This window comes from Hyaloscypha bicolor (genome assembly GCF_002865645.1).
Source record: "Hyaloscypha bicolor E unplaced genomic scaffold K444scaffold_142, whole genome shotgun sequence".
NCBI classification, from domain to species: domain Eukaryota; kingdom Fungi; phylum Ascomycota; class Leotiomycetes; order Helotiales; family Hyaloscyphaceae; genus Hyaloscypha; species Hyaloscypha bicolor.
This window is the reverse complement of record NW_020194644.1, coordinates 445499-462925: the sequence shown is the minus strand read 5'-3', so window position 1 is coordinate 462925 and position 17427 is coordinate 445499. Positions and strand designations below refer to the sequence as shown.

Here is a 17427-nt window from a genome sequence, read left to right as displayed (position 1 = left end):
GATTTATCTTAGCATACCAACCGGAATAAATCGGGCCGGCTTATCTAGCTAAAGAGTTGAATGGTTTAATAGGTACTGAAATTATGACTATATTTAAACAAATTTAAAAGCTAAGTGCAAAGTGCAAAGTGCAAATGTGCAAATACGCAATGTCATGTTTTTCGGGGGTTTGTCAGTACAGGGTTAGAAGGGTTCTCTGGCCAAACGCCCAAACTGCGAAACCGCTCGAAACCACAGTTTGACCATAACAACACCATAATTTAAAGAAACTAAGCTTGTAGCCGGGTTATTTAGAATATTCTTTGTAGTGCTAGAAGTTATTAGAATTTTCTAGGCACTTTGAGAAATAGGGAAAATTTTGTTGAGTTTGGGCGTTTGGCCAGTGAACCCTTAATTTAATAATAGGCCACGGTAAGCGCTGGAAAACGCGGCAGAATCGAGCTTAGCTGTCGTAACTGCAGACACTCAGACGCTCAATTCGTGCTGTGCCGAAGCCACATTGTTCACAGCCTTGCTTATCGGAAGCGACCGGTCTGTCGAATCGTAGAAGGGTTAATAGTCGGACTTAACGTCGCGACTAAAGGGGCCCAACCCTTTAGTCGGGGAAAGCGAGTTGTCCCGGGAAAGCGAGTTGTCCCGCACCGATCCCAGAAATTTCCAATTTGTATGGAACACCCATAGTAAAAATCAATCAATTTGATCACCACCAGCCCAAATCACCCTGAAAATCAGTCAAATTCAACAGTAATGGCTCGCCTAAGCAACCTCCCCAACTATACACTCCTCCGCGATATGCCAGAGAGGGATAAGCTCCGTAAAGCTATTCAATTCCTCAAGGCCAACCCAGAAGAGACTCCCGCGACTGCGGCACGCGCGTATTACGTACGAAATGAAGATACAGTAAAGAAAACATGGCAGAGAGAGAGGAAGAAGATGGGAACAGCGAGAGTATAATAGGGAGGCCAGAACAAGATCCTACGTCCTGATTAATACGAGGCATTAATTCAGTATGCGGTATCGCACGCGATTAATGGAGGGAAAGGAGCCACAAAGCAAATAATATATAACTGCGCAATGTGGATACGAACGGAGGACAATAAGATAGCTCCATCTTGGAAATGGTTCTCTCAATGGCTAAAGAGCACTCCAGAACTTCATATGATTAAAACGAAGCCTATTGCGAGCCACCGTATCGATCTCCATACCGAACAGAGCCTACGCGATTAGTTTGAGACTGAATATCGTCCGGTATTAGAGGAAACTGGTATATGCCATGGGGATCAGATACATAATATAGACGAGAAAGGAGCACGAATTTGTATACCTGCAGGAGAGGAGGTTATCGTACCGATTGGAATCAAGGAGATATATACGGGGATACCAGAGAATCGCATATCTCTTACGATAATTGAATATATATCTGCAAATGGCAAGGCAATTCCTCCGGTAGTAATTATACCTGGAGTCATAATTATGGTTTCCTGGTTCCACGAAAATATAACCGGCCACGAGGTTATTACAGTCTCTCCCACAGGATATACGAACGAGGGGATCTGTATGGTTTGGCTAGACCATTTTATTAAGCACAATGATTGCGGGCCTAATAAGGAGTGGCATATTCTCTTAATTAACGAAGTAACTTGCCACCAAGCGGACGATTTTGTCTTGAAAGCTATATATAATAAGATACGAATCGTATAATTTCCTTTCCACCAAACGCACCTCCTTCAACCATATAATATTAGCGTCTTTAGGGAGTAGAAATACTACTAACAGGTCAATATTATAAATGCGATTCGCTCGTACGAGCCGGAATACAATATTTAGTGCTTCTTTTGCGATCTCCCTGGAATACGAGAGAAAACATTTACGGTTCGTACGATTAAATACGCCTTTCAGAACGCAGGAATCTGGCCCGTCAGCTTTAAAGCTATACGAAGGAAGCTCAAGGAATATGGGAAAAAGAGAAGGAAAGACACTGGCTTGGAGAATCTGGAATTTGGATCTGATTTAGATACTAAAGCGGAAGCAGAAAACCCACCAATTCCTATACCTCCTCCTGTTCACGAATTGGAAGCAACATACCAATTACCTACCCTCCCAAAACCTCCATCTTCATATAACGAATACGTTCTACGCCTCGATAATCTCAATGACAAGATTCTAGACGCTTTAAGCTCTTCCTCTCGCAAAGAGTATGCAGTTATAATTAAGGCTACCAAGAATCACCTAATGCTTGGAAGTTTACAAGAGCTAGATACCCAGAACGCTCGCAAGGCACAGGTTAATTATTATAAGGCTAAGCTAAATATACGGCTTAGTTTTCAAAAGGGGGGGTGGATGAACGCTTCTGATACTCTGGCAAAGAAGAAGATTAAAGTGAGGAAGGTAGCAGAGGAGGAGCTCAAGAAGGCAAAGAAACAGCTTGCAAAGGCCGAATTAGCTGAGAGGGAAGCTATTAAAAGAATCGGAATCGCCGCACGAGCGGCAGAGAGAGAGAGGAAGAAGAGAGTAAAGGAACTGGAGGCACAAGCAAAGAAGTAGGTTCTTGGAATCGATACGATTATCCCTCCCGAACTCCTAATACCAATTCGCGATCCCCAGAACGAACCTACGGAAAACGAGCTTGAAGCTGTTCGAATTAAGCACTAATCGCTTTACGATAGGGTAGCTAAGAAGCAAGCTGAATTCGATCGTATACAAGCGGAGGACCCCGAAATATTTACAGATATTCCTATTAATCCTGTAATACTCGCATCTGAGCAAGCTCACCGAGCAAAGGGGAACCCTCTTAGTCAATTATATATACGGGCAATATTAGAGGAAACTGAGGGATCAAATGGGGAAATGGAGGAGGCAAGAGAGGGTATAAATAGTGGGGTTAGTGGGGAGGAGGTGGATCTGTATTCTTTACTACCTAGATCAGTAATATCGACTGATTCAATAGCTCAAAATGCAGATTTTGTAGCATTAGAGTAATAAGAGATTATATCCTCAATTGCGTATTAATTTAAGGGTTATTTGGTTGTATGGTGCAATTCAAGTGTCTGCAATCGCATAGAAATTTTGGTGTGGTGCGGGACAACTCGCTTTCCCCGACTAAAGGGTTGGGCCCCTTTAGTCGCGACGTTAAGTCCGACTATTACTGGCCAAACGCCCGCACCACTCACTGCTCAAACCTGAATTTGGCCACCAAAGCACTATAATTTCGAAAAACCAACATTGGAATTGGACTTTTTGGGGCATTTTCCATGTTCTGAGAAGTTTTGAGGATTTTCTAAGCACTTTGAAAAATCCATAAATTTTCGGTGTTCCGACAGGGGTATAGAAGGTATCACCCACCAACCGCCCAAATCCCCTTTCCGCTCAACTTGGATTTTGGAGACCTTAACGCCACAAAATCGAAAATTAATGTGATATTCGCAATATTTCGAGTATTCTCTATAATCTAGCAAATTTTTAGAATTTTCTAAAGACTTTGAAAAATCGAGAAATTTTGGTGGGGTAGGCGTGGGCGGAAAGGGGGTTTGGGCGGTTGGTAGGTGATCCCTTCTAAGTGGGCGGTTGAGTGGTTTGGGCGTTTGGCTGGCGAACGCTTCTATTGTCCAGAGCGTCTAGAGAAGGATACACCCTGGGTGGATCCTGTATCCCTAGACCTCTTTATAGCTCTTATGTCCCTTGGCCCAGGAAGTAAGGTATACGCAACTAGACGTCGGTGGCAGGTTCTCTTTTCGACAGGGGCCTGGTGCTTATGGAAACTTCACTTTCGCATAGTTTTGGTAAACCAAACCAGTACTGGGGCCTAGAGTCGACACCTGCAATATTCCTAAGTATGATGCGAAAGAGAATTATGACAGATAGATCTCTAAGCATGAGTAAAATCTACTCTGATAGAGATTACAACCCATTAAAGTTTGAGGATCTATAGGGGCAAGACCCATATGATATCCGGGTACTAAAGGGGCCTGTATGTCTTCTGGAAACAGATATACAGACAGAGTTACCCTTCATCCCTCCGAGTAATACTATCCAGGTTTCTGGAGAGCCTGAATCGGATCCTGAAGATGTGTTAATTACCCAGTTAAGCCTTCTAGATACAGGTTCAAGGGAGCATGCAGACCCGTTTGTACCACTAGATTGGACCTTGTAACTAATGGTGAGTATTAGTAGAAATACTGACAGTTTTAGTACTTGAATCACTAAATCCGAGGGAGGATGCGTAGAAAGCCCAATAGCTCCTTGTAACTCGTCCTCCGAAATAACTCAATAGTAGTGCGATATTAGTAAAGGGGTTCGACTCCCTGACGGGGCTCCCGGTGGCAGTGTCTGCAGTCGCAAGACCCCGGTACGGATATAACACTACTAAGCCCTAACTAGGCTGAAACAAAAACAAGAACTCGCCATCTATTGTCCAGAGACAAGTTGGTGTGTGTGAGTTGCCTTCGATCCCGTGCAGCCTCAAGTGAGGCTTTTTCGCAGGCAAATTACACACCTAAATTGCTCACTCAAAGCCTAGCCTTAGCTAGCGAAATTTCGCGGCCATCTGCAATGTTTCAAGAGGTGTCTACTTTGATCAAGCAGCATACCAAGCCGCGGCCTACTACTTCGAGAAACCACTTTCCCAGCCTCGCGCTCCTCGTCGAGCGATTTCTTGAATGAACCTACGAACGTAGCCATCATGGCCGAAATATTTGGTGCCGTGGCCAGCGGTATCGCCATCGCCCAACTCCCTGCTTCAATAACAAGAAGCATCATTACGATCAAAGAAAGCTGGAGCCAGGTTCGGGATGCGCCTGTGGAGATCAATAACCTCATCCGCCAAATTGACTCCCTCAACCTCATATTGCAACAAATAGGAGATGACCAATCACGGGAAGATATGCCACAGTTGTCAGCTACTAATCTATGCGTGCGGCAGAGCTTGGAGTTGTGCCAGGAAGGCGCTGCTGAGCTTGCTGGATTAGCCAATGACCTGGCCCAGAAAATACAAGGAAAGAATGGATGGCGAAAGAAACTAGGTTCTGCAATAATAGTGCTAAAGAAGGAAGATGTGAAGAAGTTGAAGAGTAGGATGAAGAATGCTATCCAGCTACTCTCATTGTCCTATCAATTCCATACGAAGTACGTTCCCACCCTGCACTCAGAGAAATTTACTCATCTAGCTAGCGCTATGGCACGTTTACAGCCAGAAATTATAGTAGCAAGACTATCCAATCATCTGACTTCGATCACCGCCATCGACACAACTTGTTTACAGCCCCACCAGCGACAATCGAAGGACGGGGCCTCGAAGGACCTCGTTACTAGGCAATACGACGTTTGGACATCCTCATCTTCATGGATGCGCTTCCTCGCTGGACAATTCGAGTTCCGGAGTCGAGTGAAAACCTGCAAGGGCAAAGAGAGGCAGGAATTTTACGCCAAATATAAGTTCCCTGACTTGCTATCGAGCTGTCAGGTCGATTCTTGGGGATTTCGCAGCCTCTCCGGTTGGTGCATAAATCCGCAGATGTATCGGGTCCTGCCAGAAGATTCGTTGTTCTTCACTGCGGTCAAGGACGGGGATACTTCAAGTGTTCGGCAGATGCTAACCGAGAGGCATGCATGGGTCACAGATAGAATAGATGATTATCCGAGCAACTGTACGGCTCTCCATGTAAGTCAATCAAAGTTGTGTCAATACCTGCAGATCTGATCTTTTCTAGGTAGCAGCATCTCATGGTGATATTGGAATGTGCAAACTACTGCTTTCCCATGGCGCTGATCCCCTCGCTCTCGACTCAAATCAAGAGTAAGATCTCATCTCTATCATTATCCCCAGTCAGTCAATGGATTTGCAACTTGGTCTCTTGTTCAAGTCCTATTTTCGATCTACAGTCGTTTTGTATATGTCAATATTCCTGACGGCCATACTTTCTTCGTTGCCTAGACGCAAAATGAATGCATCCCACCATGCTCATCACAAGCAGTGGCCAAAATGTTTTCTTATTTCGAACTCTACGACTTGCTCTAACACGAACACAGGACACCACTGCATTTTCTGATTCAAAGGGGAGCATCTTTATCGTTCTGGCAAGGACTCGACCTGTTAGAATTATATCGACTACTTCTTAACGCAGGAGCGGATGAAATCCTCATCGACAACGTTGACGTCTTCAAGAGCTACCATGGACCAGTGAATAACTTGAAGTATCTGCAACAGCAAGCGTATCCGCCATGGGGCAAGGCTCCCTTGCGCCTTAGGCTAGATGTAGCTGCTGCACAGCTCACAACCACCTGGCATAACGTGCCCGCAGTAGTTGAAACCTTACTAGATAACAACGGCAAAATTAATGCTGAGATAGCTGAATGGACCAATGAAAAGGAGCAGACACTTCTTCATCTGGTTTTGAGCGGATTTGCTAAAGTTCAAATTAGTTCGTACGGGGCCAACGCGGCCCACACTCAGAGCTATCTTGATGGTAGTCTTGAGACACAGGATCTTGAAACTAGCGACGACATTTTAAAGATTGATTCTCTGTTATATCGACACTTTGTACGCAAACTCATCTCGGCAGGAGCTTCCCTGCAGTCAATTGATAGTGATAGCCATACTCTTCTCACAGGGATGATATACGGTTTTCTCAATAGATATGTTACATTTCCCCCGAATTGGAATGTTGGAAGAACACTCAAAGCTCTGAATGAAATGTTGGGGGACTGGTTGTTTAGTTTGCTTGAATGCGGGGTCGATCTTCAGGACTACGGGGCTTGGGAAACGATCTCGTCACAGAAGAAGGATTTCAGATATTTCTGGGGCTGGCCTTATACAGGAGACAAGGATAGTAACCCCTACCCGGTGCTTATTTCTCCCGATTTTGATATCAGGCTACTTAAGATCACATACGGGCCCCGTCCCGAAGACTGGATCTTCTGGTTCTCCGAGCCTTCAGATCCCTTTGCCGGCGACTTCTGGGCTATGATTGAAGGGGAAGAACATTGGAGAATGGTTGAGAAAGGGTGGTTCTTCGACACCGACACCGAGTACCCCTTTAGGGAGGCCCGTGGGTGGTACTTTAACGAGGAAGAGAAGGACCCCGATGAGGAAGGTGCGAGTATCGATGACTTGCCTATGCCAGGGTCATGGAGTGAGGAGTTGTGAATCACCAACTCAATCTGCTCCGATTTCGAGATTTCTTTGGGCGGCGGTCTTTGGGATGGTCATCGGAGTGATTGAGCTCAAGTATACAAACGACGTCAATATAGTTTCTAATAGAGCGAGGCACTTTTAACAACTACTTTAAGTGATTCATGTCTCTATGCAAATGAGATTTTCAGCCACTCGGCGGCTATACCAATGCAGTTTCTCGCTTTGCCTACTATTGTCATTATGCATTGTCGAAGTACCTCGTTCGACGTAGAAGGGAAATGTACAGAGCACATAGCTATGGAATTCTCTGCCAGATTAGCACGTTAATCTGAAACGAAAACTTCTCGACTTCGCTTTAAACGCGGTTAGTCAGGGTGGCCTCTCTGCTCAGGCGCTACTCACTCGCGCCCCACCCACTGCTCAGGTTCCTGCTTTCCTTTCTAGTGACAAATCATGATTTACTTACCATTCGGTTCTGCTACTGACAACTTTACATGACTATGTTCAGTGGTCTAAGTCGGCTGCTCCTAGGGAACCCAAACAAAACCATCTGTATAGTGGTATTGCTAGCGACAGACCTTTTGAATCTCACTGTGTGTAGAGTATTGCTACCTAATCCGACAATCTGTCACTCCTTAGATCATTTTTTGGACCACTTTCACAGTTCAATCTTCTTATCAGAGGCCCTGGTGCGCAAAACCCGACCCTCTCCTTGTCTTTCTAAGCGCTAATTTTCGCCTCCAAAATGGTCTCACATTTGTGTAGCGCAAACATCAGGCCTGAGGGCTTGCCGGACTGATATGATTGATTGTTTCTCTTTGGACCCCGTTTCTCGATGTGCTTGTCTTGTCCGCCGCTGCACGACTTTCTGTTTGGTTGGCTTCGTTGACTGAGGCGGGGACCTTCTTGAGTTCGATAATCTGCACCTCCTCTCCAAATGGCCCGAAAGTGATCTTGAAATCAATCTCGTTCCAATCTTTGTATATCTTCTCCAGTATCAGTATATTGCAATCAGTGGAAGTAAAGAAACCCAAGATAAGCACATGTTTGATCCAACTGAGTATGATTTGCTGAAGGGCTAAGAGGGAGGATATAACGCCAATTACTAAAGGAATAAGGTGACTCGTTATTGAGATCGTGTGTACTGCTTGGATGTTATTCATCTGATTGTGAGTTCGACTGCTACAATAAACTAAGCAATGGCGCCAATTGACCAAAGTTGGACTACGAGACAGAAAAGCCAAACACGCGAACTGTTCTAGTTAGCCCCTTTACGATAACTCAAATATGACAAAGGGGAGTTTGATTTTCGCTGACCTTAACTTCTCCGGTAACTCTGCGGATTTCTTCTCTGCCACTATCACCACGGCGTGTTTCTCGCTCGATATAACAGCATAGACTTTTAACAGATCTGTCAAAGTGGGAAGGGCATTCTCGTCATTCGTCCAGATTTCCTTTTCCAAGGCTATAAAGATAAATTCAGTGTAGAGGCAATTTCTTCTAGCTAGTAATAATATGCAGGGTAGGGAATAGTGTGACCTCAGTCTAGTGCCACTGCGGTGTTGCCCCAGTGGTGCGGTCTAATATAGCTATAGGCTAGTTTAGTGGAAGATATACTGCACCGCGGTAGGTATAGTGCAATTGCAGTTACACCATGGTGCAACCGCAGTTTAAGGGGTAGTCTCGCTTAAAATTACCTAAGGATGTTAAGTGACTTATTATTAATAGAAAATAGTTAAATCTCAATATAATTAAATAATGCTTTTATTATTAGAAACGGTAAATATAGAGCTTTTAAATGAATTAAAAATCTTAATTTTAGGTATGGTGGTTATGGAAATATCTTTATGTACTTAATCGAGAATACTTGAAGCTATTTACCGGGTTCTCGCTCCGGCTCTGGGAGAGAATTTTCCTCCAATTCTTGCCTCTCATGAATTCCGCTCAATCAAAACGCGTCCTATTAATTAACTACTACGTAGCCATGCCTCTAAAGGTCTAATAAAGACTCCCAAAGGATGGAAGCTGAGTCAGAGTGGTTAGAGAAAATTCTTGGTGTTGAAGCTGGTGTAATCGGGTAAAGTCACGTGTAAACTGGTCAAACTGCAGTTTAAACCGCGGTTTTGAGGATAATCGTAGTTTAGTTTAGTGGAGAGATGTCTTAGTTTAGTGTACTTAATCGCACCGTAGTTTAATAATAGAAACATGCACCGTAGTCTGAAACCGCAGTTTGCACTATACCCTACCCTGATAATATGATTATCACTCGTTTGATTTTGTCAGGAAGGCCATTCCAGCTAGTCGAAATCTTTCGTTTGATGACCAGATGTATGATCCGCCTTCAGATAGATTCAAGTAGGTACTGATACACCATCTTTGCGAAGACAAATACAAAGGCGAACAAACACCCCGCCAGGAGTATTATGAAGATCGAGCCGACTTTGAACAGTGTCTTTAATCTGGGATGAGAGGAGAGTAGAAATGGCGCGAAGAAGAATATGACTGGAGAGCATGGGTCGTCTTGAGGTTTGTCTATATAAACGAACCAAAACCAACTGTTGGTACAGACGACAATTGTAGTATTGGAGATTCTCTATCCAGAGCCTCCCTATAAGAGGGATGGGTGGTTGATGAAAGAGACCGAGTCCATTGTAAAACCCACGTTGGAGCTCACCAGAATATACCGGAACACATATAGGATCCATCGGAAAGTTCTGCGAAGTCTGCTGCTCGAGTTCTAATCTTCAGAGTTCTAGGCAGGGTCATGTATCTGCATGACGGCCCGATCATCTTGGCCACCGGGAAGAGCTATTGTGAGTTTGGCCTCGGTTTGACCAAGTTCCTCTCTATCGCGGTAATTGACTGGTCTGCTTGGGAAAGTCCATAAACGCTTCCAATCCACAAGCCTGACTTTCTGGGAAAGATCACTGGAGGCTTTGGGGTGTAGAAAATGCAGGCGTACCCCGAACGATCCTAAAGTCGTGACGAGGAAAGAGATACATATTTGTAACATTATCCATACTTCGATTGGACGAATTTCATTTGGTGTAGTAGTTGCGGCCTTGAGCAAGGCAACAATGATCACGAAAACGAATATCGAATTTGCGGCATAGTTTTCGTGCGCAGCTTCCTGATTTAGTGTCTTCGTGATGTGTGAGGATGCAAGTTGTAAGTAAACACCAACACGAATCCCAAGACCTGCACTAAAGCCCTTACGTCTCTACGGGTTTAGTGCGTATCAACGATACGGTCCATTTTTTTTTACCATTATATCGATTTTAATTAATTAAATATCAACACCATGGCGAAATACGACCTAGAAGAAGAGAAAAGGATGGCCCAGGCCTCCGATTTCTGTGACAGAAACCCACGTCAAAAAATCTGCGATTGCGCGTCAATTCAGGGTCAAATTACGCCTCTGGAAAGTGTGTCTCGCTGGCCAATTACCACAAAACGCCAAAGGGGCCTCAACAAAGCCCTTAATCCTAATCAGGAGGAGGCCCTAAAGCAATTTATCGGATTTTTGATCTATTTAGGCCATAAATCTAATCTCAAGACAGTGCAGGCGGCAGCTAATAAGATCCTGGGGAAAAGAGCGTCCACCTACCAAGTGAACTGCCTCTTGGCATAGTGGTGGCTCAAACGCAATAAATCATGGTTCAAAACCCTTTGCGCGAAGACACTAGCACAAGAGCGAAAGGCGGAGGATTTATAAGAGTGTTTTGAAGAGTATTATATGGCGTTGGAGAAGTATGGGATTTGCTTTGAAGACATGGGTTGGTAAGTTTGGTGATATGCGGGTAGAGATGCTAGTTAGAGAGCTTGGGTTTGTCAAGCCACCCCCCTCTCCCTCTTTATTTTATGATGATTGCTTTGGTATTATAGTTATATTGGATGCTAATGGGGTGGAGACAACTATTGGGTATACGAATTAGGACGTGGTGGTTGTATAATTAATTGATTTCTTAGAATGGTAGTATTTTGGGTCGGGTCGCCAATAAGGTGAAGTATGTAATATTTCCACCATTTTTTACTATATGCATGTACGATGTGAAAGTAAGAGAATTTCATTTATTAATTATAGTGTGAACTCCATATAAACCAGAAAATATTTTTCTTCGATTTTCACCAAAATTCCGAAAATTAGTGTTCTAAAAAAAAAAGACCGTATCGCTGATACGCACTAAACCCGTAGGGACGCAGGGGCTTTAGTGCTGGTCTTGACGCACGATTACAACAGAAGTCACACGGGAGAAGCCGCTCAGTCTAAAAATGCAGTCGTGAAGTGGCGCCCAATAGACCTTCATACCGCCGCCAAGTTCAAGACTGAACAGCAATTCACTTCTGCAGAGCTGAATAAAAAGCAAGTCACTGCTGCAGCCTCAGCCACAACCCACCATTGACCCAACTATCTACTACGGTAAAAATTCGCTATCACTTCGTCCGGTGAGACATTACTAGCGTGAGCAGGGGGCTCTGGCTTGGCTGGCGGGTCATAAAATTATCCCTTCGTCCGGTGAGACATGTCCAGCGCTAGCAAGGGGGGTGTGGCTGCACGCAAGCCTCATCTCGTTTTATTACACTTCAAGAGGCTTGAGTGCAGCCACACCCCCCTTGCTAGCGCTGGACATGTCTCACCGGATGAAGGGATATGGCTTCAGGAATTTTATTAAGTGCCACAGCTGTGGCTGATACGCTAGTAATGTCTCACCGGACGAAGGGATACTACTATTTTTGTGATACCTTGGCATTGGCTAGCTTTCGTTGCTTTAATAGAATTATTCCACTGCTCGTCCATCTAATTTATGTGCTCTTGTGCCCACATTGCCTAAATAGGATACAAAGAGACTAAAAGCGCCAAGTTCATTTTGACAGACGGGACACAGCCACTGCCAATCATCTACTCGGAAGAAGAGCTTACTTAAAACTTAATGTGAAGACCCCAGCCATTCAGCGAATCCTTCCCGCGAAGAAAAGATCTTCCAGAGAAGGAGAGACTTTGTGGAAGACTACGCCCCGATATCTATCTTTTTGAACAACGAGAGCTGATTGTAGCGCTTCTGAATGGTTCCCCGAAAATTTCAGCGAGGTGGTATCTTGGCTCTCACTGAGAGGAACATTCCACTTGGCTAGGAGGCTGGTAATTTGGGTCAGAATGAATTAAAGGACGGTAGATATTGAATGAGGCACCAAAGATGGATTCTGAGCAGAAATGTGTCTGATGCGATTGGCCGAGACTTATGAGCAAATAGGATTGGGGAAGTCCCCGACTCACTCAGCTTTAGAAATAAGATTTCCATGCAAGTTTGAAGTCTCAAACTCCGTTCCGTCGTTACTTTATACCGTGCTGAGAATTACGAAGAATGGAAGTGACCTTTTTCCTTGTGTTCCAGCTTATTACGCTGAACTTCAAGACCCCAAAAGTTTGGACATGGGCTCGGGACCAACTTTGTCAGCTGGAGACTCACCATCCATGTCCTGCAGGATGACACCCTTTCTCCACATTTGGCCCCAACATCTCACCCCGGATTACGGGTGCATTTCTCACTAACTTAATAATCGCCACGGTGAGCGAGCTCAGACAGGGACGGGTTGGAGAAATCAGAAGGAGAGGTTCAGCTCGTATTGGCCGCACTGCGCTCACCCGCACTGCAAACCTGCGATACTCTGATCAAGCAAATTATTAATATTTCCAATATCAAGATATCTCAGACTGTCTAAGGGCTAGTACGTTTGGTTGCTTGATTGAGGACTCGTAGTATTAAATATATTGGGGTAAATTTTCTTTACGTAGCCCTTTAGGTTAAGATTAGCTAATCGTATGAGTTAAATACATAAATTCTTGAAATCTTAAGTAAAAAGAGGCAAAAGCCAAGACTCAGCTGCAATTGATTAGGGAGGCCCAGGCGACAAGGAAAATCCAGCTTCTTTCTTTGTTGCATGTTCTTCTTTTGCGTTATTAACGTTGAGAGCTTGTGACTCTTGGTGGATTACTTTCGCCGTGGCCACCGTTTGTTCTGTTTAGTAGATATTAGATTTATGCAAATGCAAACTGCATCAAAATTCAAGTCGTTCCAGGTAAATTCTGCCAATTCGTGGCTGTTACACAGAGCGAAGCCCTGATTCGCTCGATCACCCCTGATCTGCACACTAGCGTTCCCGGTGATTGGGATCTCCAAACAAAGCTTCATTTTAGATTGGACCGTTGGAGCCTAGCAGATCCTTGTACTTTTACAACGTTTTTTCACAACCCGTCTGCTTTCTGGAAATCCGTGACAGTTCCTCCAGTTTTCGAGTTTGCAATTGTTTCAAGCGTTTGCGAAATTATTCTGTCAAGATTACTAATTTCCTTGGAAGCTTTTGTTCACGTAAGGCTGTGTGGTGCGGGTAGGTAAGCACTAACGCCAGTGATTTCTTGTCCTCCAACACCACAGGGCTGAGCGTTTTCTTACTGAATAACGCGGCACTGCCTCTTTCTCCGCTCCGAACAGTTAGTAATTACCATTGGGTGTCCGTCTCATTTGTCATACCTCCGATCGTGCTTGTAGCCAATGAGGCTTAACCTAAGGATGTTGCTGCATAGGTTTTGGCCCCAATACACGTGAGATGCAACGTTGTCCAACTAGGGAAGGGAATCAAAATACGATCGGCCGCTGCCGTCTTGGCGAGCAACACCTCATTCGCCACAGATCCAGTGATATCTAATTTTACATCAGATACCCTGGTGTTGGCAGGCCCCTGTTCTACCAGGAAAAGAACTGACTGATGGGAACGATCTAGGTTCCAATTAAGATACGCGCAAACGGCCAGCCACAAACGGCCAAGCCTAATTTCTTTTGCGGTGAAATTTGAGTCCCAGTGGCTTCAATCCTTCGGTGCATAAGTATGGGGTTCCCAGCAAGACCAAATCTTTTGTTCTAGACATTTCAATCGTTCCATTTCGTTTCAATCTGTCACTATGAGGGTTTCAATTCTTTCACTTAGTTTGTTGGCTTCAAGTTTTGCATTGCTCGCGCTGGGCAATCTTGATTGTCAAGAAACAGTCCGTTTTCCAATTACGTTGACATGGGAGAAAGGGGCTCCAGATGGATTCGAGAGAGATATGATCTTAATGAATGGCCAATTTCCAGGACCAACTTTGGAAATGAAGGAAGGAGCCAATGTCGAGGTGGGTCGACCTGCGATGAAAAGGGGCTCAGAGAACATGCTGACAACCACAGTTCACTGTAATCAACAGACTACCCTTCGAAACAACAATACATTTCCATGGCATTGAGTAAGCTCATACACACATCCGTTCTGCCAACAATTTTAACAATTCACAGGCAATTGAAATCTCCGTGGTCCGGTAGGAAGGTCGGTTTGGATATTCAAAGCACGAACTGATCAATTGTTAGATGGTGTCCCTGGAGTCACCCAAAAACCAATCCCGCCTGGAAGTACATTCGTCTACAAATGGAAAGCTACTCAGTATGGCACATACTGGTACCATGCTCACTTGGCCGGACAACTTGAAGATGGACTCTTTGGTCCAATTCATATCACACCTGCGAACGGAACGGCCATGCCATTTGATTTGATCTCAAATACAAAGCAAGATCTTCACCAACTAGCGTTAGCTGCTGCGAACCCTCAAATTGTGATGCTTTCAGACTGGAGTCATTTTACCAGTGAAGAATTGCACGACATCAGTCTTGCTGCTGACATTGATCCTCTGTAAGACATCGCAATGATCTCTACTCAAAGCAAGTCTTCTAACTTCTTTCCAGATGCGGAGACTCAATCCTGATCAATGGCAAAGGATCTGTCAACTGTCCTGGAGTACCATTTCTTATGAGCCTCGTCCCACCTCCAGTGCTCCCATTGCTCAGGGGAGCAAACTTAACTGACAAGGGTTGCCTTCCTCTTACGAACACCCTTGCACAGACATCTTACCCTCACAATTTCAGTGCTGTCCCTCCAACCCTGTTCGAGGGTTGCCATGCCACTAACCCGGGAAATGCTACGATTAATGCTGATCCGCACAAGGGGTGGGTAAGCTTGAACTTTATTAGCACTGCGAGTCTTCAAGAAATGGTTGGTACGTTGAATTACATAACCTCAAGACCTTCCAAATTACTGACCAAATTCAGTCTCTATTGATGATCACCCTATGTGGCTGTATGAAATCGACGGCCGCTATGTCGTCCCACAGTTGGTTGATGTATGTATCTCACAGTGCACACTGTTCTTACTCTAACAAGCTCTGTAGGCGATGACGTTCTCCCATGGCAGTCGACACTCTGTTTTCGTTCAACTGGACAAACCTGCACACAATTACATTCTTCGCGTAGCTGGATCTGGTCTCAATCAGAAGGTCTACGGCCAAGCCATCTTTCGATACATAGGATCCCCAGATACCGTGATCCCCCATCCATCAATTAACTACTCTGGCGTCAACACAACTACAAACGTCAGATTCCTCGATGACAAGACCGTCGTGCCATTCCCACCCGTCATACCAGCCCAAACAGTCGACCAAACATACAAGCTTCTTCTGAACCGCACCGGAGCAGCGTGGCAATGGACCCTGAACAACGATACCCCTTTCTCCCTCTCTCTTGAAGAGCAAACGCCACTACTATGGGACCCGACCGAGCTTGCAGGGACTGGGTTAACTATTACAACCAAAAATAACACTTGGGTGGATTTGATTTTCTTGGTGACAATCAGTGGTGGTCTACAGCCCCCACATCCGATCCACAAGCATTCCAACAAAGGCCATATTATCGGCTATGGAGAGGGGGAATTCAACTACACTGATGTAGCTGAAGCGATGAAATACATTCCCGAGAATTTTAATCTCAACAACCCACCGTACAGAGATGGGTTCTACACCCTTCCCGCTGCTACATCGTCTACTTGGATGGTCGTCAGATATCACGTCGTGAATCCTGGAGTAAGTTTCCACCTCTGTTTCATATAACGCAGGCTAACATGTGACTCTTAGGCATTCTTGTTGCATTGTCATATCAATCCTCACTTGACTGGTGGCATGGCGTAAGTGACCAATATTCTTCAAATTCTCTATTAACATTGACTGACATGTGATTGATCAGCGTTGCAATCTTGGATGGCATTGACGTGTGGCCCACAGTCCCGGCGGAGTATGGACCTGGTGGAAACGGAGTGGCAAAGTGTTGAACTGTGGTGGCTTCGTTCCATCATGTACTGGCAAGAATACTCATAATTTCTAAATATAATTATTTCTGGAACCATTCAAAAGCAATTTCCTTTGGAGGTTCTTGATGAGGAGTCTGTCCATGACTCATCTACATTTGTAAGTCAGGTTATCTCTCATATCTCCTCGATCCAGAAGATCAGAAGGGAGAGAAAAGGTGTAAGCCGGAAGCATCTAGCGTTGTTTACTTGAATCAAAGGGGCAGCTCTTGAAGCCTCGGGTCATCACTTCCACCCTTTAACAGCAAGAAGTGAGCTTCAGAATAGCCCTCCCCAGAATGTAGGTTCATTCTAGTAAAATATATGAGACCATCGATTTATATTATAGTCCGTCAGAGGCCAGGCCTCTTCCATAAGCCTCAACAGTCATGCCCATTCCTCCGCTCAGGAATCCCCAAGTTTCAAGAGCATCGATAAACCAGGTTTCACAAGTCTCTAGCCTCGTGCCCTAACCTCATTCCCACTTTCTATCTCAGAATAGGGTGCACATCATGCATATAGGGTGCCCACAGCCGCAGTTATGAAGGTGCATTGTATGCGGGGCTCGGCACTACTCACTCCTATTAGCAATGGTGCAGATTGCGAGGATGAACTACCACTTACACTACAGCATATCCAGCCTCGATGGTCATAGTTATCCCGAACCGAAGCTTCGTTTATGATAGCCATTTTTGAAACTCGGTTGATATTTTAAGAGTTGTTTGTGTCGAAGTTGTGTTAAAATAGAGCTTGGAGGTTTCTCGTAGTTGGACTGGAGGCTTGGCCTGTTTGATGAAAGGTTTGATTGACAGGCAGGAGAGAAATATGGGGGCATTTTATACCAGTAAGAGAACTTCTTGTTGTTTCTTCGACAAAGTTTTCGGGTATTCCAAGCAATGTGTGGGCATAATGTGTCGTACTGTGAATGTTAATGCTCTTGCTGTGATGCTCATGGGCACCTAGCTTAATGAAGCTTCATTTGCGCGGAAATTCACCAGTGTCTAAATTATTGCTTGAATTTTGTATTCATGCCCGCAGGCCTGTCTGAGCTCGACTTGAAAACAATTATAAATCTTACAGATTGTGTTGGGGGATCTGTG

The 17427-nt window shown here is 44.7% G+C and overlaps 5 protein-coding genes across 5 annotated transcripts; all 5 read left to right on the top strand.

Moving 5' to 3' along the window:
* The first annotated feature begins 553 nt into the window (after positions 1-553).
* On the top strand, positions 554-1505 carry K444DRAFT_619057 (uncharacterized protein). The gene is given in 3 exon segments (XM_024881446.1): positions 554-602; positions 621-948; positions 997-1505. The coding sequence occupies 2 exon segments, from the start codon at positions 748-750 to the stop codon at positions 1225-1227; spliced, it is 432 nt and encodes a 143-aa protein (XP_024730429.1). The 5' UTR covers positions 554-602; positions 621-747; the 3' UTR covers positions 1228-1505.
* K444DRAFT_700697 (uncharacterized protein) lies at positions 1285-1846 on the top strand (the record flags this gene model as incomplete). Its single annotated transcript, XM_024888020.1, has 1 exon — positions 1285-1846. A coding segment is annotated over one exon (417 nt), but the record flags the coding sequence as incomplete, so codon positions are not given.
* On the top strand, positions 1834-2186 carry K444DRAFT_700691 (uncharacterized protein; the record flags this gene model as incomplete). Its single annotated transcript, XM_024888019.1, has 1 exon — positions 1834-2186. A coding segment is annotated over one exon (353 nt), but the record flags the coding sequence as incomplete, so codon positions are not given.
* Positions 2187-4678: 2492 nt separating this feature from the next.
* Positions 4679-7141, top strand: K444DRAFT_668109 (ankyrin; the record flags this gene model as incomplete). Its single annotated transcript, XM_024887371.1, has 3 exons — positions 4679-5656; positions 5706-5791; positions 6025-7141. 3 exons carry the CDS (start codon positions 4679-4681, stop codon positions 7139-7141), a joined length of 2181 nt encoding a protein of 726 aa, XP_024730426.1.
* A 6755-nt stretch (positions 7142-13896) lies between these two features.
* K444DRAFT_571510 (multicopper oxidase) lies at positions 13897-16381 on the top strand. The gene is made up of 9 exons (XM_024877317.1): positions 13897-14297; positions 14350-14405; positions 14455-14477; positions 14527-14845; positions 14899-15209; positions 15262-15332; positions 15381-16067; positions 16119-16168; positions 16228-16381. The coding sequence occupies exons 1-9, from the start codon at positions 14088-14090 to the stop codon at positions 16310-16312; spliced, it is 1812 nt and encodes a 603-aa protein (XP_024730425.1). The 5' UTR covers positions 13897-14087; the 3' UTR covers positions 16313-16381.
* Positions 16382-17427: the final 1046 nt, after the last annotated feature.